General features: G+C 38.7%; 1 protein-coding gene across 2 annotated transcripts; it reads left to right on the forward strand.

Annotated features, from left to right (window-relative positions):
• Positions 1 to 307: 307 nt before the first annotated feature.
• LOC117405767 (PAN2-PAN3 deadenylation complex subunit Pan3) lies at positions 308 to 24,765 on the forward strand. 2 transcript variants are annotated; one of them, XM_059030711.1, is made up of 18 exons: positions 308 to 1,090; positions 6,269 to 6,390; positions 6,865 to 6,931; positions 7,133 to 7,203; positions 9,843 to 9,993; positions 11,686 to 11,915; positions 12,341 to 12,445; positions 12,756 to 12,813; positions 13,944 to 14,105; positions 14,580 to 14,696; positions 15,016 to 15,117; positions 16,645 to 16,813; positions 17,725 to 17,812; positions 18,410 to 18,549; positions 19,397 to 19,526; positions 20,540 to 20,604; positions 21,047 to 21,185; positions 21,902 to 24,765. In XM_059030711.1, the coding sequence occupies exons 1-18, from the start codon at positions 757 to 759 to the stop codon at positions 22,040 to 22,042; spliced, it is 2,391 nt and encodes a 796-aa protein (XP_058886694.1). In that variant the 5' UTR covers positions 308 to 756; the 3' UTR covers positions 22,043 to 24,765. The 2 variants fall into 2 exon arrangements, with proteins under 2 accessions (XP_058886694.1, XP_058886695.1); XM_059030712.1 differs by having other exon boundaries at positions 309 to 1,090; positions 16,648 to 16,813.
• The last annotated feature ends 72 nt before the right edge of the window (positions 24,766 to 24,837 follow it).

Below are 24,837 nucleotides of genomic sequence, written 5' to 3' on the forward strand. Positions count from 1 at the left end.
AAAAGTTATGTTTTACAGTGTGGTTTGTTATTTTGGGGACGGGTAATTAATTAGCAAACAATGTAGCTCAGTGTGTTTGAGTAAATCCGTAAAGAGACCAGGGCCCTGTCACATTGACCTGAAATACACCCTGTGTGCTGGACTCGGGATGCACTTTGATTCTGTTTGGCCCTGGGGTAGTATGATAACATCACAAAGCTTCAGTCTGACGTCATAAAGAGTTATGAGGCCATTCCCCGTTAAATAACAAAACAGCACGGATAAAATGCCAGAGGACGCTGTGGGAATACAACAACACTCTATGTTATGTTGCGCTCTCCATCCCTGTTCCCTCTGCAGTGTGAGTGCGTGTGTGACACAGCTATCGAGAGTCTCCCTCCCTCTCCCAGCGCAGTTGTTTTGGTTGGATTGCTTATCTACCCATAATGCAGCGGTCTGATCATGCTCAGCAAAGTGGCTCCAAGGGAAGAGAAGCAGAAGAAGAAAAAAAAAAGCAAAACAAAACAAGAAACCCCACGAAACGCTGAAGTGAAAGAAACTTCCTTCTGTGGAGCGCTTTAAGAACAAAACTGGGGAACCACTGAACACAAAACAGCACACCCCGCTTTTTTAAATTCTTTACTTTTATTTATTTATTTATTTATTTATTTTTAAAAAACCAGTAAATCTTTGAAATACTCGGTTTTGGGAGCAGGTTGGGGGGCTTCTCTCTATGTTTGCGGATCTTCCGGCGGCGGCGGCGGCAGCAGCGGTGCCATGAACAGCGGACTCCCAGCTTCAGCAGCTCCGCTCGGGGGTATCTGTATTCCCGGTGTGAAGCTGAAGTACTGCCGATATTACGCCAAGGATAAGACTTGTTTTTATGGAGACGAGTGTCAGTTTTTGCACGAGGAGCCGTCCATGGCAGGCCTGGCGCATCACGCTAGCGGCAGCCCCGTCCCCCTCTCCATGGTCGGGCCAGCTGTTGGTGCGGCGGCGGGGTATCCCCACGCAGGAGCCGGAACAGCGGGGGCAGGAGGTGGAGGGGGTACGAAAAAGATCGAACCCCTCGGGGCGGCTGGCGTGGGGCTGGAGGGGCAGCTACTCGCCAGTGAGTATATTGTGGGGTTTAATTTCATTCAAACGCGGTTTGAATTGAACTCGTAGTAGAGGCCTAAACCTGGTTTTTCTTATCTCGACTGGTCGTTGCATCCGCTTCCCCCGGCCTCCAGCTATGCAGAAATGGAGGCCGAGGCTCCGGTTTAGGCCTGCTCTTTCTTCATGCTGTATCACAGGTACCACTTCCTAGACTCCTTTGAATTTGGCGGTTTGTTTTGTTATTTTCTTTATTTATTTTTAAATACTACTAATAAAGTACGTGTACCGTATACCCACGTCTCGTGTTATAGCGTTGGTAACGTGTTTAGTTTAACTGTCCTGAACTTAGTGACGATACATGAAGTTGGAATGGACGGGAGCGCGTTATTTCCTGAAGCCATTCTGACACTTTCGTATCTGAGCAGCATCTTAATATGAAAAGGGGTTTGGCTGCCATGCAGATTTCACAGTGGAATACCGTAAAATTATAACACTATAGTACCAAGTAACTTCGTTTGTGGAATGGAGCACTGCATCGGCTTTGTGAATTAGAAGGCTGTTTGTAAATAAAATCCTGAGAGAATCGGATCCAGATGCCACATAAGATCTGCCTTCACTTAATGTATTATTAAATGCTTAATTTTAATTACCGTGTCGCTTAATGGAGTTGTAATGCTGTATTTTGTTACGGTGTACAGTAAGAGGCATTCAAATTGCGCAAACGTCAGTTTACAGAAAGGTGTGTTTCTGTAACTTTTTGAAAGCGCGGCGTACTTGGCTCCGCTTTTGCATGCACACAACAACAGTAAACTCGTGCAGGTGTGTGTACGGGGGAGTCGGGAATTGACTATCGACCAACACGTGAGAGCGGTAGTACAGTAAGTGCCACTCAACACAGGCTTAGTTTTCTTGACACACACACTTAACTTGTCTGGCACAGTGTTGACTGCTTGTCATCACGGTATTCCAGAAAACATGCTTTATACATGATAGTAACTGAAACATTTCATAAGTCGTGTCTAGTTTTTGTTAAAACTGTTCCCGAAGTTACTTAATTGGACCAATTAGGTGCTTATTAGAAGCTTAATTAGTCCAGTTAATTAATTTGGTGTACAGTTACAACAAAAAACAGGAGGGACACCGGCCCTCCAGCACCAGGATTGGAGACGCCTGCTTTTATAGGAATGAAAACAAGACTCCCATTGCATAGCAGTTTGAATCGTTACTGGTTATACAATGAGTTTAATAAGACACACCTTAGCTTGTTACCTGTACACTGGGGCTCAGCAGGCTCATAGTAAAACCTGGAATGGGTGAAAATGCTGTGCGATAGGTGTCTTTTTTTCTAGCACTAATCTTCCATAACTTCAAAATGCTCGATCAGAATTATGGCAAAACTGTTTAGAAGCTAAGTGAAGTGGACAACAAATGTTTCCGCTGGTGCCTTTTTCAGAATACTGCTGTAGTGTTAGGAGTCATATCTATTTCCATCCCTGCAGTGTATGTTGATTGTGCACTACACATGAAATATGAAAACATCTCTGCTATACAGGTGTTGTGATGCTGCGTGCAATGCAGCGTCATAACCAGAGCTGACATTCTGCCGAGGTCAGACGGAGGTTTCAAGCTATAGCTGCAGTATTTATGAGACTGCTTGGTATTTACTATTCAACCTCCACATCTGTTACACAGCAAACCAACAGAGAAAATGAAGGAGTCTTTTGTACTTTACCGTAATCTGCACACGAGCATCAGCATTGAAGATGCAAAAAAACAACCACAGACACACGATCACAGTGTCCTCACAGCTAGTCACAGCCATGCTGCGATGGTATTGTTGTGTGTAATTGTTTTTGTAATAAAACTAGAAAATCTAACTGTAGTGACTGCCATACGTCCAGTGATACAAAGGTTTTATTTCAGTAGGTTCACGATTGCCGCAAAATTTGAAATCATTGGGGTTTTTTTTTCGGTCGTCTTTCAAAAAACATTTAATTTCACTATTGGCCAGTGTTTTTAACCAAATAGATTGTTGCTCCTCTGAAGTGGATACAGTCTGTGTTCTATAAAGTACAGTATCTGATATGTTAAATATTACTGACATTTAAATTCTACATTTAATTTAACACTTTAATTTACCCGCATGTCTGTCACACTCCACATTGTGAACTGTATTGATTGTGCACTGATCTACAACAGACTCTTTGATGTTGCACTCCTAGCCTCCTGTAGAAGTGTATGTGTTTCACTCTAACTTTGAGCTTGTTCTGGGATTGGGAGCACCCTCTGTATGTGCCTGCACTGGTTGTTTTTGTGTGCACTTGGCTGAAACTCCTCTGCTGTCAGTCTGGTTTCTGGGCAAGAGCTTGGGAGATGGCTTTACATGATTGTGAAATCACAAGTTGTGCACACTGGAATATGTGATCTGGATTGAACAGCTCTGTGATGATTCACAACACCACCTCCAATATCGACTACGCCTCCCATTATACAAAGGACAAGAATTGCGTTTGTTTCTGATTCCTGTTCGTCATTTTACAAATGGTGAAAGTTAAACCTGCCAAGCCGTTGGTAATCCAGGTGGGCTGTCTGCAGTTTTACTGTGAAAATGAAATGGAAAGTGACAAATACTAAAATGGAAAATCAGTGTCTTTTGTAACCTTTACCCTGGTCTGTGACTGCTGGAAGATGTCTTTCAGCAAATGTTTTGTCAATCAATAATATTTCCCATTTTTTTTTTTTTTTGTTGGTAAGTATCAATGCTGACCCTCTATGTTCTCTAAAACACATTTATTGAACCTGGTATTTTATTAAAGTGCTGCTTGTTCTCAGAAATGTGATAAAACGATTGCTACACTCTCTGAACTTGCGCGCAGACTTCATCCCCCTCCAATAAGAGCACAACAAAATTTACAAACAAGAGGAGGCCATTCAGCCAGAAATGTAACTTATGCCACATTTACATCTGCACAGTGCAATCAGTTTGTAAAACTAATTTAGTTCCAGTATCTAACCAAGGCTGCGTCTGCAGTCTATAATCCAGTCTGCAAACTGGCCTTCAAATAATGTACAAGTTGAAGAAATAAAACAAGCTACTGATGTTGTCTTTGCCTAATCAAGAGATTAGGCTAGTAAATCAGTTTAATTATGGGCGATATTACTCCAATCCATATGTGATGTACCTGTGACTTGCAGGAAAATGGCAAGAGACAATATCTAATGGACACACCTTTTTTTAATAACTTAAAATACATGTTTAGGACCTGGTTGAGATGTAAAATGCCATTTCATATGGGAGTGGATTTTCTGAACTGTGTCACTAGTGTGTACTCATGCTATACTCAACTGTGTACAGAACCAAAACTTTACTGAATGCTCAGGTTTCACTTGCAGTGTGGAATTCTATGTGAAGTAGCACGTTTATAACCACAACTGCACATGTTACTGTACTTTGGTGTGCTTCAAGCAATTCACAAGATTCAAATACTGTAATTCAGGGGTGGGCAATTCCGGTCCTGGAGGGCCGGTGTCCCTCCTGGCTTTTGTTCCAACTTTGCACTAAATTACTTAATTGGACCAATTATTACCAATTATTGGTCTAATTAAGTAATTTAGAGCACAGTTGGAACAAAAGCCAGAAGGGACACCGGCCCTCCAGGACCGGAATTGCCCACCCCTGCTGTAATTGAATATGTGAAAATACATACTAGATCAGGGGTCTCCAACCCTGGTCCTGGAGAGCTACTGTGGCTGCTGGTTTTCGTTCCAACCAGTCTCTGTTACTTAATTGAACCAATTATTGGCTTAATTAGTCAAGATTAACAGGTATTCCAGATCTTTAGCCACTGATGATGTAAAGACCCCTCTAAAACCTACTGGATAGGGGCTCTCCAGGACCAGGGTGGGAGACCCCTGTCCTAGATGCTACATCAGCAAAATGTTGAGAAAACCAAGATATACAATAGAGTCAATTATCAGAACTAATTGGGACCGATACTAGTTCGTTTAATTGATTTGTATTGGCAATCAAACAGGTAGTAATAACAATTACTGCACCTTTAATAATGTATAGAATAAAGTTAACATTGTGAAATTACCTCTCTTAATATCATCTTACAAACCCGCTTATTGTCACATTTTGTGCAGCCTGTCAAATGCTGTGTGGCTGGGCTTTACTAAGTAATCGCAGGATATAATTAATTTTCAACACAACTAACAACCAATAATCCTCTTGGCTGATAAACTGACATTTGGTGCAGCCTGTCAAAGGCTGCGTGGGCGGTCTTAACGGGATACAGTTCAGTTACAAAACACTAACGTCGCCAAATCTTTCTTCTTTAACGTAGTCAGTCATACAAATGCACGTGTAATTGTGTAAACGTGTAATTGAAATTAATAAAATTTCGTAGCTGCTCAATAACATAGACAGGATCTCCAGCCCTTACTGATGAAATAGAAGAAAAATCAAGAATGAGGTAACTCTTAATTTGCTTAACTACAACAATTTAAAGCACACAATGCTCCATGTAAGGTTTTGGTGGTCTGAAAAATTCTGTAACTTTCATTTGCCTCAGTCTGCTGGTACTTTTTTGAGCTAAATCTCATAGCCGCTTTATTAGCAGAAGCTGTGTGCGTAATACGCCACACAAAATTCATCATGTGATTAGAGGTGCGTTCGGTTGATTAGACAGTACGGTTGATCAAAGATCAGATAATTTACTGTATTGATAAATTACAAAATTAAAGTAAATCTGTCTCTTCTGCATTGAGTGAAATTTACAGCTGAGTTCAGACAGCCCCTGTCAGTCATGTCCCTTATCTGGTCTTGTAGGAACAGTTATTGTACAGTACATTTACTTGGACATGTTAATATTATATTACTTTGATTAGCATTTTCATATTCTATATATGAAATGTCAAGACATTTTATGACTAGAAGTAATCTGAATATATTCTACTGTATTCAGGATGCTAGGTGTATTAAGCCATGACTAGTGTATTCATAAAGCTATAATGCATACAATGACTGTCTGCTGATTGGCAATTTATATTTTGGTCTGCTAAAGAGGCTGTGGTTGTAATGCTGTAGTAATGTCCCAGAAGAGGCTGGTGTTCAGGGTATCTTAAAATGCACAACAATTGAATTATCTAGTCAATCTAAAAAGTGTAACATTTATACTTTTCAATGTAGTTCCTGGAATGGACGGGGGCGCTTTAGCAGAAGCCAGTCTGACGAATTCGTATTTTAGCAGCAGCTTTATAGGAGTAAATGGATTTGGAAGTCCTGCAGAGCCGAAATATTCCATGATGCAGGTAAGTCATGATCGCACCATATCAGAAGGGTGTACTGATAATCTAGTGAGGATGTCTGATTATTCAGACTGGCAATGCAACAACAGTCCACAAGTGAGGGAGGAATGGTACTTTGTGAGGGACTGAACAATTGGGAGTTTTGGATCTGTACTCAAACATAAGTACAGATCGTCCTAAAATATGCTTTACTATGAAGTGTGCGTCTTTTAATATATGAAAATGTGGGGCGAGATGGCATAACATAGCGGGTAAGATTTACAGGAATTTGATTTGCTAGCACTATGCCTTTTAAGTTCTAAACAAATATTTCATAAAAAATAACATTCTTTGAGGAATTTGATTGATCTGCTTTTACATTCTGCTTGGAGCCATTTTAAAATAGTGTCAATCTCATGAAGATATTATTATTATTATTATTATTATTATTATTATTATTATTCTTTCATTTTATGTTTTTTTTTTCTTTTCTTAAAGAGAATGACAAGTAGCAGCAGCTCTCCAAGCCTGCTGAATGACAGTGTCAAGAGTTACTCCCCCCATGGTAAGGTTGTTAAAATACTGTGTCTTTTGTGTTTCCGCTTGCAATATACAATTCTGAAGTGTCTTTAAGGCAAGTCTTTCCCTACGTGTTATGTGATTGAGTCCAAGTGTCTTTGTCTGGACGGAGACAGCAACCATACTTCACGTGAAAGCAAACTCTAGTACTGGAGAACTAGAAGAATGTATCTCTGTTTTTTTTCAGATCCGATAAATTCACCTGCTTCTTCATTGTTCAATGACTTTGCTGCACTGAATTTGTCTCAAAGGAGGAAGGTAGGTGGCTTTGATATACTTGTACACGAACTACCAGATACAGCTTATTTAAACAATTTTACATGCAACCATTTAGCAATGTATTTATTTTTTTAAAAGCTACTTAATCGGGTGGTTGGCAGTAGGTTTGTTAAGCTACAGATTGACTTCATTATTTTTAATACAACTTTGAAATGACTCCACAGCATTGCACTGTTACTGAACTGCTACCTTCTCTGAATTCTGACTCGACTCTTCACAGAGTACCCTCGGTCTCCCACTGAAACGCCCACAAAACAAAATGATTTCTCTTTATCCAATGGCCATATAGGAAACTAAAACGTATTAAACAAGCGTCATCGCTGTGCTTCTGGGTAATGTAGTTTAGAAAGCAATCCTTTAACCCATTCCACCTGTTTAGCATAACATGACCTTCAGCTTCAGGACAAACCGCTGTACTTTATGCATCCAGGGCAGGTCAAACATTGATTGATTAATCGATTGTGTTCATTGTTTAATAAAAGCAAAATCCTACAAGTTATATTCTACTTTTTTGTCTGTTTTGTGCGATGGGGAGGGGCAAGTAGATTTTTAAGAAGTACAAGTAGATTTTTTTAGCATTTTGTCCCTTGGACAAGAAGTTTTTAAAAAAACAATTGCACACCCCTGCAGCAGTATTGACAGTCATTCTCAGCTCCTTCAGACGCCTGTTCTGAGTGCTGTTACTTGTAATGTCTGCGTGCCAAAACATAACGGAAAGCATTTTGGGATATTGGAAGATACACAAAAAATGTAATTTGGTATTACAGCGTCCACACTTCTCACAACCCACACTACCGGACTTGAGACTACCCCTGAAGTGGTCTCGAGTACGGTATTAAACGCTGCACAGTGTAGACCGTATTTAGCACTTTTAAGACGGTTTAAAGGCAACCAATACGGTTTAAATGCATAGTTGGACAGGGCCTAAAAAATCCTGCACATCTGTACTAACTTAATCCTGATTGCAGTGTACCAAGCAGATGATCCCGGTAACTGGTTTAACTGATCGAAACAAGTGGAGCAAGCTAGACCGATTTTTTGAGCACTAACATACAGCTGTGGCCAAAAGTTTTGCATCACCCTATAGAATTAACTCATTTTGCTTTATAAAGTTGAATGAAACCTGCTGAATAATGTTACGTTCATATATTAAATTACATACAGCTTTGTAGTTTTCTATGTGCCTAACCAAAAACTGACAAAAAAGAAAATAATAATAATTGGCATTTTGAAATCTAACATGAAATACTGCACTTTTTGAAGGGGTAATGCTGTTTGGTTATGGCTTCCGTTAGACTTTTGCGATATTATTTTGTTGTTTCTTTGATTACATGATAAGTAAAATCAAAATTCTGTCTTCAATCCTAAAATTCTAGGTGATGCAAAACTTTTGGCCATAGCTGTATAAACCCTTCTTTACTAATTTGATATGTGGAATATAGTGTCAGATAAATGTATAAAGAAACAAAGTACAAAAAGATAGACACATTTGTATTACACCAGTGTGATTCATGCAAACATATTTAAGTCAAAATAAATCTAATGTCATGTCTTTTTGTGCACATTTCAAACTGGCAGATCATATTTGCATTTTAAGATGACTACATTGCTGCATAGGTACAGAACAGTTTAATCGTGTGATAAGACAATTCGTTGTTTATAGTTAAAGCATATTCACTAACATTTTATTGCATTGAACTGAAAACGTTATCAAAGGTACACGCATAAAAAGTTTAAGTGTAGGGCCTATATACAGGGTGATTAGAAAGTAAGCTTACCACATCAATGAAATGATGTGTTGATGTGGTAAACTTACTTTCTAATCACCCTGCATATTACCTTATTGTGCGGTACTCTATTTTCACGGATATGATTGCCCGAACGTGAAAAGTTTTCAGCTGTATTTGTCATTTCAGGGGATACATGCAGCTGTCTCTGCAAAGCATTTTAAGCAGGAAGTGCTCAGGATGAGCAAGGGTACTAAGTCAGTCTTATCGTTCGCAGTACTAGGTTAATCCACTTGAACAGGATCATCACGAATCTGTTTCGGTACGCTGCAATCAGGGTCTTGTTTAGTCTCATTTAACAGATGATCTACCTGTGGTGATTAACTTCTGGCACGCTGCAATCAGGATTAGAAGGCGTGCTAACTTTAGTCCAATCAAGTGGACTAAACCTGCTTAATCCACTAGTTAGACGCATCAAGTGAACTAAACTTGGTAAGCTGTAATTGACCCTGGGGACTCATGTTTTATCAAGCATTTGAAAGACTTATGAATTGAAAGATCACTAAAGGTATTTCTGATTCACTGTAAGCAAGTTAGGCATAGGTCCTTGAGAATTGAGCCGATCTCAAGCGAACAATACACTGAAAGTTAGCACGTTAAGGGGCAAAGCTTCTGAAACTTGAGGTGCAATTTTTAATAATTTATCATGTTTCAGTGAAAAACCTTAGTTGATTTAAGACAAATACGCTCCTCTAAACGTGAGTGAATTATTGCGGTTATTTATTTTTTTTGTCGTAAAATATAAAAATGAGTTCTATATGTATACCTAAAAAGGCAAAGCCTTAATCCCAATAGATTTAACAGGAAGTTCTTATTGTGTTTCAATGACAGGCACCAAATCCAGCAGCCAGTGAATTCATCCCTAAAGGAGTATCAACGCCAAGGATGAGCAATGTGTCCCAGTCCAATATGCCTGCCTTTTCCACAGCCTTGTTCTCACACCCGTCCATGGGGAGCACGTCTGCGGCAGCTTTAGGTCCAGGTAAGCCCGTCCATTTCACTTTTCCAACGACTTGTTTTTTTTGTATTCTTTCCATGTCATTTTGAACCCTTGTAGTAAGGTGCTCGTCTGTGCCAGTGAATGTGCTGTAAACGCCACATTGGTGTTTTATCTGAATGTAAAAACAGGATAGTTGCGTAACCAAATCTCAGTTTGTAGAGCGTTGCAAGAACTGAAATGAATTCCATGTTAACTGGGGTGCTTTCACTTGCAGTTCAGTATATACACCCTGGCATGTTGGCAGGCAGTTAGGATGGATAGAAGATTTTATTGAAACAGGGGGATTTTTGTAGCATAGATTGAGAGGGAAAGAATTGCCACAGGGTTAACTGGTTAACTTTTACTTCTGCAACACAGAACAAAAAAAAAAAATCATGCTTCTTTCTTGACCTTTTTAGAGATGAAAACTTTATCCAAGAAGTGAAAGTTTGTTTGTGTTTTTTCTTTCTTTTTAACTGCTTCTCTAAATGATGAAAAGGAGAATTGGCCGCTGACGACTTCTTATTGGCGGTAGAGCCTCTCCCTCCCCCTTCTCTAGGGACAGGTGTATATTTCTGGGTTTTTTCGGCTCTCTATTGCTGCCAAGTTTGGTGGCAGCTGTGCTAACTGGAGCTACATCAGAAACACCATTAACCTTTTTTCAGTATATTTTCACTACTTGTTTCTGTGTGTCTGATACCATTTATCATATGAAATGCCAACATTTGGCTACTTCTAGGATGGGTTTCTTCCATTGGATAATTAGAAATAATCATACAGTTTGCCTTACTATTTCATGAGTCCCAAGGACAGTTTTAAAATATTAAATTGGTAAACCTTGCCATTGAAACCCCCAGGGGAATACTTCCGTTCAGCAGATGGGCAGCACTCTTTACCTTAAACAAAGTGCAGCTCTGTGTTTAGCTTCTGCACCTTCTAAAAATACAAGCAGCGTGACAAGTACAGTCATAGTAACCTGAGAAGGCGTTTTCATTATTCCACTTTCTGTTCCGTGCACTAACATTTTATTTACATAGTAATCGAGTATTTTGCTTTTCATTTGGTTTCAATAATTAAAATATATATTGAAAGGTAGTGTTTTATATATGTTTATCTAATAATCAGCATTACCCCTCCAAAGTGATTATCGTAGTGAGTCTTGTACTAAAAAATAAGTCCTATATGGATATGCATAAAATAGATTTATTGCTGCTCTGCTATATTGCTCTATATAGCTTACAATGGAGCCTTCCTATGCTGCTGAACTGCAGAGCACTCCAGTTTTCTTAACTAGATCTGTGTAGTCTGCATTGTTGAAATAGTTACGTTTACAGATGGGTGCACCACAAACATATGTTCGATGTATAATTTATGCATCGACAGCTCTATCCAGGAAGCTGTTTTTTTTTTTTTTGGGGGGGGGGGGTCATAGTTTGATCCATGATGAAGAACTGAAATCTAAAGTTAGTTAACTGTTTCATCACTAACAGCTGGTTTCACACACTGCGTTTGCACTACCATACCTAAGATCACATTACGTTAAGATTATAGCTAATTGGGAGGGTCCTTGAAAAGCCAAAAATGACTTTGTTTAAAAACTATTTGAGTGGATCCTTCCCTAGACTTGTCTGGGTGTGCAGTGTTGAACTCATCCTGTTTTTACCATTGCTGATTTTAACATTGCTCCACCTGTAGGCATGTCTCTGTCTGCTGGGTCGTCTCCCCTGCATTCGCCGAAAACTACTCCTCACACGTCCCCTGCCCCCCGGAGGCGGAGTCACACGCCAAACCCAGCCAACTACATGGTGCCTACTAGTGCCTCGAACCCAGGCTCTGATCCAGCATCGCAGATCATCCAGAAGGAAACTGTGGGAGGAACTACCTACTTCTACACGGATACAACTCCAGCTCCCTTAGCTGGAATGGTAGGTTTAGGAGGCTTTCTGTACAGTTAGATTCAACTTCGGATGTGTTCCACTGTTGCTTGTGGGTGACATTTTGTAATGGGGGCACTGCGTCACAAAAGTCCACAAACTTTTACACTGCCAATTGACTTAGGAAGTCCAGACACAGTTTGAGATAAGATTCTTCACATTTGGAGGTCCAGGCACAGTTTGAGATGAGATTCTTCACATTTGGAGGTCCAGGCACAGTTTGAGATGAGTTTCTTCACATTTGGTACACAGCTGTATTCTATGACTCTTTCAGCCAATTTCCATTATGGTATTGTTTTAATCTCTGGTCATATCTGTGATACAGGCCATGCTGCTTTTTTACATATTGGTATTTTCTTTGTTTTTGTTTTAAATAACGTGCCCTTTCAATGACTTAGTGTATCGTTTCCTTTTAGGTTTTCCCACAGTACCATGTATACCCTCCAACAGCACCTCATGTTGCTTACATGCAACCGAAAGCAAATGCACCTTCCTTTTTCATGTCTGACGAGCTCCGTCAGGTAAGCTTTGAATCAATATTGTGAAGAATGGTTTGAATTCATGATGCTAATGAAACAATGTCAAGTTAAATGAGGGTGTATTAAAGTATGTAGATGTGTAATTGCAAATAAACAGCTGCATAAAATGACAGTACAGTAAAATCATATTGTCTGTTTTAGAGAAGACATGCCGTTGAATATCCTTGGCTTTTTTCTTCACTGTACTGGCATATGGAGGAATTCACATTTTGAGGAGAGGAATGTATATTTTGCACGTCTCTTTGAGAATACTGTATGTTTGACGATCTTATTTTTCTTTTTTCTCGCGTAGGAATTAATCAACAGGCATTTAATAACAATGGCACAAATTGACCAATCTGAAAACCCTGGTAGGTGTTTTTTTTCCAATTTGTATTCATTTGATCTTTTTGTGGGCGGTGTTGGTCCACGAGATGAAAGATTAAAACGCATGGATTCCTTTTTATGTGACTAACATAAGTTGAAAACAGAAGTTTTCAGGACCTTTTTTTTTTACTAAAGCTTCCTGTTTTGCCATTGCTGCATTAAGACATGTTATCTATAACACAATAAGGTTTTAAGCATTCTCTTTAGGTTCTCTGTAGTGTTGTGTATTTAGGTCTGTAGCTGTTAGCCACTCCATGGCAGTCAGCAGATGTCTTTTCAACCATTTGTAAAGCAATCCACACCCTACTCTCTGATTTGATAATATGTGAGAAGGCTTCTTTCCTCAGCTTGTCTTTCCACACTAGCTTGCTCACTTCCCTGCCCTGTTCTGTGCCTGAGTTATAGGTGTTAATAACCTTTAGTAAGAGTTAAAGAAAGGTTGACAGAGTTGGCATTAGGGGTGCTGGGATGAGAATGAGACTCCTGTTGCATAGCAGATTGTTCAATTCCTATTTTTTCTATGAGTTTAATAAGACAGACCTGCGCTTGTTTACCTGTACACTGGCTAATCAAGATTGTAGTATAACGTGGAATGGATGAATCTGCTGTGCAATAGGAGTCCTATTTAACACACTTTGTCGTCCGGTATTAATTTAAAAACAAAAATGTTCATTGCAAAGGAAACAATTCCATTTTACTTCATTAACAATCTACACAATATTGAGTACTAATTAATGAGTGGCTCCTAAATCACTGATTTTTAGAAGTTAATTGGACTCCATCGTTGAATGACAGTCACAGAAACAGTTATTGGAAACTCCATAGAAGAGGTGGCGTTGTGGAAAACGTTTTAGGAAGTGAATATTAGAAAAATGAAGGATCTTTTATAGGTGGGTTTGTGCTTTTGTTTGTGAAGTTTGGTGTGGTTACAGTTTATAGCCTACCTTGGGGAGGTAAATCAACACTATAGTAGAATAAATACATCAAGATTTAAGGGGAGAGTGCTGTCAGGTTTTTATTTTTTTAAAATATTCAGCTATTAAAAAAAACAAAACTGGTGGGAACAACTTGATCAACAGTTTTTTTTTTTTTTTTTAATTAATCTTTTGTTCAGGAGTTCCAACAGAGGTGGACAACTATCACAGCCTTTTCCCTCTCGAGTCCCTGCCGCCCCCCAACCGCCTGCAGAAAACGAGCAACTTCAGTTACGTTACGTCATGTTACAAAGCTGTGAATAGCAAAGATGATCTTCCGTACTGCCTTCGTAGGATACATGGTGAGTGAATTTGGAATCTTCCAAGCACATTGCATCTTAAATGGAAACTTTATATGCCATCTACTTTTTCAGAATATTACTTTGTATTTATATATTATGTATTTTGTTGTCCTTGGCTCGTTATTTGCTATGCTTGCTTAAGAATCCTCAATGCAGGTTGTGAGAAACGTGTGCCTGGGGTTTATTCTGCATTCATTCCCACATGCATCTGGATTTTAACACTCCCCTCTGCAATACATTTCAGTTTTTTTTTTGAACATCAAATACATTTTGCAAATGCCTACAGTCTTTGTGCAAACTGTTGCCCAGAAAGCAAATTCGTCATACCGTAGTTAAACACAAGAAAATGCGACTAAATAAAACATCTGTTTTGCTTAAGTCATGTCGGTATTGTGAGGCATTCCTTCCCCTTAGTAGGTGCACTAACTACTAGACGGGCAGCCTGTCTGTTCTAAAAGGGCATTCTGTCTGCAGGTTTCCGACTTGTTAACACAAAGTGTATGGTGTTGGTCGACATGTGGAAGAAAATCCAGCATTCCAACTTTGTAACTCTGCGGGAGGTTTTCACCACTAAGGCGTTTGGAGAACACTGTAAGTGCCAGCTGCTTTTCAATTCGATTACTGACACGTTTGCAATTTAAATATGCATTGCTCTTTCATGTAGATAAAGTAACTATGCAAAGGCTCTTTGTTCAAATGATTGAGAGCTAAGAGCTAAGGTTTCCTTGTTTTCATATCTGTTTTTTTTTTTATTTAACTTGGTTTAAGGCAAAGAATGTTTTAACTGAATTTAATTATAAAAAAAGGAATATTATCAAAAGGACTTGATAAATGTTACTAGTACTCCCAAGTTCTGCAAGACCGTTATTAAAAGTGAAGAATTATTGTTGGTGTTATCTTTTATCAACAGCTCTTGTGTTTGCCTATGACTTTCACGCTGGCGCAGAGACCATGTTTAGCAGGCATTTTAATGACCCCAGTGCGGATTCGTATTTCACTAAAAGGAAGTGGGGTAAGTCAAAATCACATTTTAAATCTGGTGAATGGAAAATGTATTAATGCATAAAACTTGATGCTTTGTTCCTCAATTAGAGTTGTGAGTACGCCACCGAATACCACACGACATGAACAAAACCGTTTTCTTTAAATGTATAATTTCATTCACCACACAAATACGGTCGGCTGATTTAGCAATAGTCCTGGACTACATGCAATGAATTTAGGAAAGGTAGCCCAAGATTAGGGCTAACCCGGGTCTCTGAAATAGCCAATAGTTTTCAATACCAGTCGTATGTGGCTATTTAATAGTGTTGACAGTTATATATATATATATATATATATATATATATATATATATATATATATATATATATATATATATATATATATATATTTTTTTCTGTTAATATATAGATTTTGCTTGTTTTCATGTGCTTTACTGCTATGCCAATAAATCTATCACTAGATAAAAATATTCACCAACTGTGTTGTAGTTCATATATAGCTTCCTTTGACAATTAATATTTTGAGTTGTTTTTTCTGGGGTTGGTGAAGCATAGGTTCACATGTACCGTGTAAATGTAAACACGTCATACATTTATATTTAGTTTTGTATAAACCATGCACGTATTATGATTGGGTTTGTTTTTTAGTTGTCAACTTTCACTTGAACTTTTTTTTTTTATTATTACAAGTGAAAGAGGAAACCTTGGTTGAAACTAAACATGGTGATGGTATAGTGGGAAAATGTGATGGGGGGCCGATAACACAATGTGGAAAAGAAAAGGGGAAACAAAACTTGAGCATCCAGGTGGTGCCAGGGGGTTTGTAAATGAGTGAGATGAGATTCTGTGGCTGGGCGCTCAGGACCCCTCACCCCTCTCTGACACATGTGGTTGCGTTTTGGTTTTCATTTGCTACATCGTTGGGAGCTCATGCTCCCAGTATTCTGTGTGAAGGGGGATGTGGTAAGGTTTCACCAGACGACCAGAAAGCCAAAGTGTCTGTGTTTGTGTCAAACACCTGTTTGAATGCCCTCCTATTGTTTCTTAGTATAGCACATTTCCTGGTTCTTTTCATTGTTATATTAGAGGGCGGTTATCCACAACTGTTTAGACACGCTATCATAGGAGATAAGGTAATATTACAGAAATACAATATGTAGTAATAAGAAAAACAATCTTTCCTGAGTGTTTCATTAAAGACATTGAGAAAGTAATAAAGTTTGTCCAAAAATGGTATGTGTTGGTTTTAGTTTTACTAAGTATTCCTCCACTGGTTGTTTTGTTCATCCATAACTATATAAAAAAAAAATACTATATAAATAAACAATGTAATACACTTGTGTTTCTGTGTCAGACTTTCACAAAGGTTTGTCTACTTCTCGTCTGGTAAGTTTCTTTTCAGCAGTGTGGCTGCTGTGCATCTTTTTATCCTTAACTGGTTTTGCATGTTTGATAAATAAATAACAGTGACTTGATGTCCCCTGCACTGCAATGAAATGCCCTGTTATAACGAAGGCGTTGTGTTTTCTAACCAGCAGGTCAGCATGATGGGCCTCTTCCTCGTCAGCATGCGGGGCTGCTTCCCGAGTCTCTTATCTGGGCGTACATTGTCCAGCTCAGCTCAGCACTTCGGAGCATTCACACCGCTGGCCTGGCCTGCCGGGTCATGGACCCCACCAAGATTCTCATCACAGGGAAAACCAGGTGAGGCCGGCTTCACAGACCCCCAACGGGGATGGAAACGTGCATTGCATTGCATAGCAGTTTGATCCTTTCCTGGTTTTACTATGAGTTTAATAACTTACATGTCAGCTTGTTACCTGTACACTCTGGCTAAACGAGCTCATAGTGAAACTGCTGTGCAATAGGAGTCTTATTTCCATCCCTCCCCGATCAAACACTGATCTTCCATAACTTCAAAACGATCTGTCGGAATTCTAATGCAAAACCGTTGGAATTGATGTCAAGTGCACAGCAGATGTTTCGGCCGGTGCCTTTCTCTGAACGTTGCTCTAGTCTTGAACAAGGTACATCGTGGTTAATGAAAACCTGGGTCTTTTGAGACCTGCCGACAGAGCGAATCCCTCATTCTGCCGGAAGTGGACGTCCCCGATAAGAAGTAGGATTCTTTTGTATTCAGTGTTTTTCAGGAGAGTACAAACAAAAGTGAATACGTCCATCATCTTCTAGTGCATAAACTGGGGTTCTTTGTTGGAACCTGTTGAGTAATGACAGATGCACCTTTTAGAAGGATTTGTTTTATTTCTTGTATTAATGTGACTTGCAAGCAAAATACTTGAGTGGCAGATTTTAGCTTAATTAAAATTTAATTATGTGAGATGAAGTTCCTAAGGAAAGTCAACGGTGAAGTTTAACTGCACTGGGCTTGGTTATTGTAATCCTTGCAATACAGATTCCCTCTAGTGGCAAGTCCTTAATTACAATTTGTTTAAAAAAAATATATATATATATATATATATATATATATATATATATATATATATATATATATATATACACACATTTCTAAAAAAATTTCCTGGTAATTTTAAAGATACGAGACAATTTTTTTCTTAATCAATGATGCTTTTCTTAATCTGCTTTTCCCCTGCAAGGTTACGTGTAAATTGTGTTGGAATATTTGATGTCTTAACATTTGACAACAGCCAAACCAATCCATTGGCTTTGATGGCTCAATACCAGGTAAATCTCATTCCATCAAATTGATTATTTAAATGTGAAACAAAACAAAAAGAAAAAATCTTTCCAATGTGTGCTTAATATGGAAACTGTTTAGATGGAAGCATGTTGCTTGAAACTTCTCTTTTAATGAAAGTGGCCTCTTTTGTTTTTACTTTGTAAATGTACTGTATTACGTGTCTTAAAGTAAACCTTGTGTGAAAGTGTGTGCATGCGTGCGTACATACATAGAGGGTTTATAATAGAGATGTATTCCTTGAGAGCTCTTCTGAAACACGAGAAATTGTATTATCTAATCTGTTGGTACCCCAAGTGGGAAAATAGAATGTCTTTCAGTTACATTTACTGTGTGTAATCTGGGTAACACACTGATCATTAAAATGAGATGTCCATCCACTGAAGGTAACATAGTACTGTGTGTGTGTGTGTATATGTATGTATCTAACTGTCGATCTCCTAGATATATATATCTATCTAGCTATCTAGAAGGTTAGTAATTGGAATAACATGAAAAGAGATTTGGCTAGTACTAAAACATTATTTTAAATGATTGTATTTATATATTGATGTATTAATTTCTCTTTTTCCCTGTCCTATCAGCAAGCAGATCTGATCTCCTTAGGAAAGGTTGTTTTGGCTTTAGCTTGTAACTCTTTGGCAGGAATCCAAAGAGAGAATTTACAGAAGGCCATGGAGCTGGTGTCAATAAACTATTCTTCAGACCTAAAGAACCTTATTCTGTAAGTGGACTTGCTTATTCTACTAGAACTATAGGGGTCTGTTACTGTAGTTTAGGGGACTGAGTGTTTATAGACTTGTTGTTTATACTACTAACCTTCCAGTGCCAAGTCGCACTGTTTGCATTTAATGGAATTATGTTTTTTTTTTTTACTGAGTTGGTCAATACGCGTATGCTTTGATAAAAAATAGCAATTATGCACGACATTTAAGTTTTATAAATATATGTATTCAATATCAAATTGAATATATAAAGGTTGCTCAGTCATGTCATTTTTGTAATAATAAAAAAAAGAAGTTCAAGTGAAAGTTGACAAAAACAAACCCAATCATGCCACTGGTGTAATGCACACCCCTGTAAGAAAATGTTCAACTACAGATTCTTATTGAGATTCTTGGTACCAATACCGTTCTTAATTCCAGGAATTTTAAAAAGAACTTTAGTGGAGGAGGTGACAGAGCTGAGAAATGTGACACTGTAGTAGTATGCACACTGATAGTGTGGCATGTGCTGTGGTGTAGTTATTTCCAGTGCGAAGTCGCACTGTTTGCAATTAACAGAATTATGTTTTTTTTTTTATTGAGTTGGTCAATACGGTTAGCATACCAATAATCAGCTGTGGCAGCCCTGCAGTTCTTGTTGTATTGAGAGGGGCGATCCTTTATAGGTGCCCTGCTATAGCATGGCAGCAACGCATGAGAAACAGACCCAAACCAGCTGACAGACCACAAGTACATATTGTGACGTTTTGATGCAGAGGCTCGTAAATAGTCTCAAGGTGTTTTTGTTTTTTTAGCTTTGAGATTGTAGCCTGTAGTGTTGAACTGGCATGTGTTTTTACCCGCAAGGTATCTGCTGACCGAACAGAACCGATTGCGCAGTGTAAATGACATCATGCCAATGATTGGCGCAAGATTTTATACCCAGCTGGATGCTTCACAGATGCGAAATGACGTTATCGAAGAAGATCTCGCAAAGGTAACGTTTCTAAATAACTCTTGCACTGGTTTGCCAGTATGGGTGGAAACCTTTAATATTTAACACATTCTTTAGGAAGTCAAAACTCTTTAAATCAAACATTGTCACATTCTAACACAGTGGTTTTCAAAGGTGTTTTTTTTAACCACTGGCAATTTGTATTGAGGGCATGATCATTTTTTTATGAAGTTATTTTTTAATTTGACTTGCTACTTATTCCAAAATGGGATATATTGAACGAACATACAAATACAGATTTAACAAATTGCACAAAACTAGAGGTTGAAAGCACCGAGCAGTACTGTAGATTGTAATGACCTTGGGCCCCCTACCAGTACATCGCTATTGCAGTATACCAGATATTATCAACTGACATTGCGGGCACAGCACTCCAGTTTTTACAGACACAAATTTGCCCAAAAGCACAGCCTTGAGGACTACAGTCCTAACAATAAGTAAATGGTAAATCAGTTTTTTGAAAAACAAATATGTTTCTGGGACCCCAAACAGCACGGGGGTTCACAATAATACTACCTGTGAGAAGTACTGTGGTGTTTTACTGTTCAACATGTAGTAAACATCTGGAGAGGGAAGTGAAAACACCGTGTAGGTGAATCTAAGTTCTGTTTTTATATCGCAAGCTCCTAACAGTGAAGTTTAAGACTTCAGCAGAGCCAGAAATGAATAAACACACTGCAGAGGTGTGAATCAAGATTAAAAAGAAAACAAGCTTTTTATGTTGCTTTGTGATCACTGAGGATTGCTTTGTGCATTTTCTAACTCTGCTTGAAAGCACACGCCTGATCCTGCTATTTCATTTGTACAATTACTGTTGCAGTGGGAATTTCACACACACACACACACACACACACACACACAAAAAAAGGTTTGCTTCTGTTTTTTGTTTTGTTTTTAAACTCCTCTTCTGATGCATGGCGCTCGGGGCAAGCGTTTAGTGTTCCTGCAAAGCGGTCTGCCTGTAGTAAACTGTTTCTCTCTGTGTGTTTTTACAGGAGGTGCAGAATGGGAGGCTTTTTAGGCTGCTGGCTAAATTGGGAACAATCAATGAGAGGCCAGAGTAAGACTTTAAAAAGCCTGAATATGTTTACATTCAGCAGGTTCTTTCTTGCTTAAAGGGACAAGAGTCTAATGTTCATGTGTTAATCTAAGAATGTTAATAAACAACTATTTAAAATCCCCCCCATATTTACCCCTGATAGTAAATTTAAAGTGGACGGTTCGAAGGCTTAGTTCAGCTTATATTGAACAAACTATATGACATGGCTTATCCCACTTGATTTTCATTGCATTACATTGTGATACCACTGTTGCTTAGAACCATGCAATCTTAATGGAGGAATGGATCTTAGACAGGACTTGCACCAGTTAATTATTAAATATTGATCAGTGTTACTTCAGTAGCTCAGTGCACTGGTGAAATGGTAGAATTTATGTAGTCTGTAATAGCAAATGTGGTGCCGGAACTACAGATTTTTATACAACATGCTTGGTTTGGGCAGGTTCCAAAAAGATCCAACGTGGTCTGAGACAGGAGACCGATACCTGCTCAAACTCTTCAGAGATCACCTGTTCCATCAGGTGACAGAAGCTGGAACGCCCTGGATTGACCTCAGTCACATTGTGTCCTGTCTGAACAAGGTAACGCACACACACACACATTAGCAATGGGGAATCTGAGTTTTATGGTGGGTGAGTTTGGGGGTGAGGGAGATGTGTGAAGCTAAAGCAGCAGTTTGCCGTTCCTTGAAGTCCAGAGTAATAGTGTTCCTCTTAAACAGTAATTGGTCAGACTCGGCGTTTGTAAAATGCTCCTGATAGAGTTGCATTGGGTACAGATTTTTAAAATGCATCTCGGCAATGCTTTCATATTTGGAATGGGGGAGTGGGAGCCGGTTCCAGCTGGACTGACACATACCTGTTTGGGGAGCAGGAAGAAAGGGAAATGCATTGGACTTGATAATCCAGACCCTGGCAATCCAGACTGACCCGTGGTCAGAACAATGCCATCGCTATGAACGTTACGGCTTCAGAGCTGCAGTTCACACCAAGGCGAGTTTTCACACAGCAAGCTAAAAACTGTTCAGTGACAGGTCTGTAATGACTCCTGAACTTGAAGGGTTTGCAATACTGCACACTGTCTTTTCTCAGACGTGTAAGATTTTTATTTTGGCCTACCTGTGGTTGAAGGATGAAAATGCTGTCAATTTGTTTGCGTCTAGGCTGGGAGGGGGGGGGGGGAGGGGGGTGAAAATGTGCCTTTGATTTTGTGATACTATTTTGTCGCTTTGCATTTATAACCTAAAGGTTTTTTTCGTCTTAGTTTTTTTACTCTTTTTTTTTTTTTCCTGTTGCAGTTAGATTCTGGCGTGCCAGAAAAAATCAGCCTGGTTTCCCGAGATGAGAAAAGCATCCTAGTGGTAACATATGCCGATTTGAAGCGGTGCTTTGAGAGTACCTTTCAAGAACTCCAGGCAGCCGCGAACGGTCAGTTGTAGTATTTGCTGGAATCGTGCTGGAACACACCAAGAAACTAAAAAAAAAAAAAAAAAAGAAACAAACATAGCAAATTGCACTACAACTGAACAAGTCATCTCCTTTCATTTAAAAAAAACAACAAAACGCAAACAGGGTTGGGGATGAGCAATGCTGCTTGCACTTCAGTCAGGTACACTGTTTTGTGAAGGAAGATTGACTTTATTTTTTTATTTTATTCAACCCCCCCCCCCCCACCCCCCGTACATAACTAGAACCCGCAGCTGCAATTATGAACATTCTAGCTGTGAAGACTCTTTTAGATTGGGGGAACAAAATCTGATGAATGATGCTCCTTTTTTTTCACAATTACAGAAAATCTTTATCCTTCAAGGGAGGAGGATCATTTCTGCCAATTTGTATAAAAATATTTTGAACTGGAGAGGTAACTTAACAGCTACATTATTTCCACCCAAAAGTACATCAAGGACCAGGCATTTAATTCCAAGGATGTACTGTTTTGGCAAAACATTTAAAAAAAACAAAAACAAAAAAGACAAATGTAGGACTCACGTTTGGCTGGACATAGATGCTTAATTTCGTACGCAGCCAGGTTGGAAACCGAACCAGTATCTTCAGTGAAATCATGTGGTGTGTGTGCTATGAATGAACTAGAGGTTGGATCTTTTTTTTCCTTTGCATCGAAGTTGTACATGGGACAACAGGCTGACCCTGTATAATTATTATTATTAGTTGAATATAAGCACCAACGCCTTTTTAAATATTTTGTCCGGTATATGTGAGTATTCCCATAAATCGAGACAATGTTTTTTTTTTTTTTATTGTTTGAAACCGCAGCTTTATTAGGGTATTTTACACTGGATTCAAAGACAAGTACGCTGGCAAGGGGATGCACAACACAAAGCAGCCACCTGGCATCACCAAGGTTTTTGAATTGACATCGTCTGGATTTGGAAAGATATTAAGGTCTGTTGTGCCTTCGCAGTAACTGCTTTTACCCCAAATGTCTCTTCGCTGACTTCATAGCTAAGGGGTCCCACCTGAAACACAGTTCTGGCAATCAGTTTTGCTTGAGCTATGTTGATCATGTGTAGAATTGTGTGCATTATGTGGCTTTCCTATGAAATTCGGAAATTCTGCTAAATAAAATGGACACAAAACAATGTTCCCAGGAATTAAGACTGCCAGATTTTACAAGGATGAAACAAGATATGCGGGGCGGGGCGGGGGGGGGGGGGGGGGGAAGGAGACAGACATCTTTTAGGTTGTAACTTTTTTTTCCCAGCACTGAATGTTTTTCACGGCACTGTGTGCTTTACTATAGAACTCAAAAGAACGGAAATTGAGAGGAGGACAGGCTGCCGTACAGCACTTCGATCGATGTTAAAACGTTGGCGTTTTAATCTATTTTCAAACAGGTTTTTAAAGTTTCTGTGCTATTTGTTTTTTTTAATAAGCTTTAAAATGACTTTGACATGTAGTTTTTTGTTTTTTTTCTGTACTTTGCATTTGAGAAGCTGTGGTCAGGTTTGCTTTTGGTAGCACTGGTTCTTGAATATTAAAAAATGTGGAACTTTGCTGTTTGGAATAAAAGACAGATTTTTATTTGGGACTAAACTTAATCACTTTTTTTTATTTTGGACTTTGAGGAGAGGGAGAGAGAAAGTGTTTTTAAAAAGTAAAACAAGCAAACCAGATTTGTATCACTAGCTCCTTTTATTTGGCAGAAGAGCAGCTGTCTTTTTGTATGTTTTTGACAAATCACATTGTTATTATTTTATATAAAAAGAAAACAAAACAAAAAAAAAGTGGTATTCTCAAAAAAGCAAGATATGCTTATTTTATATGCAGACAAGAGGTTCATTTTCATATTTTCATTTTTAAAAAACATTAACGGGGATCATTGTATTTGGGCATCAAGCCTGTTCAGACAAATAGCTTTGTGGACCAATATTTTCAGAAGCATCATTATTATTTTTCACAGAAGCAAGGACAGAGGTAAAAATAGGGAATAAACATTTCCGAATTACACACCCTCAATACTCTAATGCTCTTGTATACTGATTGAGGTTCTGATGCACATTTAGATGTCTATTGCAGAAGGATGTTTGGTGAGCAGAATTCCTCATTAGAGCAGTCTGATGTATCTTGGTATTCTCACATCACATTAAACACCACTCTGGGTTTAATTTATTTTTTACTCTATACAAATCAAATGCTAAAGGTAAAACGTTAGCAAATGACAACTGGAGTCATGTCAAGTTGTCATTTTTTGGGCTGTGAAAATCTGCTAACTTAATGTGGAAAGCTCAGGTTGTGTTTTTACATGTGCAGCTATTTCTTCATGTTCCAGTATAATGGGTAGTATTATTTTTGTTTGGTGGTTCTTCTCCTTTTTAAACATGTTGCAGGCCAGGTTTAGCTTATGGTGAGAGTTGGGAATCTCCTTGTAATTCTGAGATCTCTAGTTGGAAAGCTAGTCTCCTGATATAACCAGATCCCATCTTTGTTAGTCACCTCATGAAGATCGGTAAGCTCCTAACTTTTGATGGTTGGGGTAATGGAGAGAGAGAGAAAAGAAAGAAATCCATCCTTTTAAAGTCCTGCATAGAAAATAAACATTATACAACTGATCGTACAGGGCACCTCTAACTTAGTCCAGGTAAAGTTAAGCAGTGTACATTGATACACATTAGTGTTATTTTATTCTTGAATGTGTTGAGGATTTCAAAAAAAAAAAAAAAAAATGGATAGGTTTTGTCTCCTGTAAAATATTTTGTCTCCGTATTCTTTTGCT

Source organism: Acipenser ruthenus, chromosome 9 (assembly GCF_902713425.1).
Source record: "Acipenser ruthenus chromosome 9, fAciRut3.2 maternal haplotype, whole genome shotgun sequence".
In the NCBI taxonomy this organism is placed as follows: domain Eukaryota; kingdom Metazoa; phylum Chordata; class Actinopteri; order Acipenseriformes; family Acipenseridae; genus Acipenser; species Acipenser ruthenus.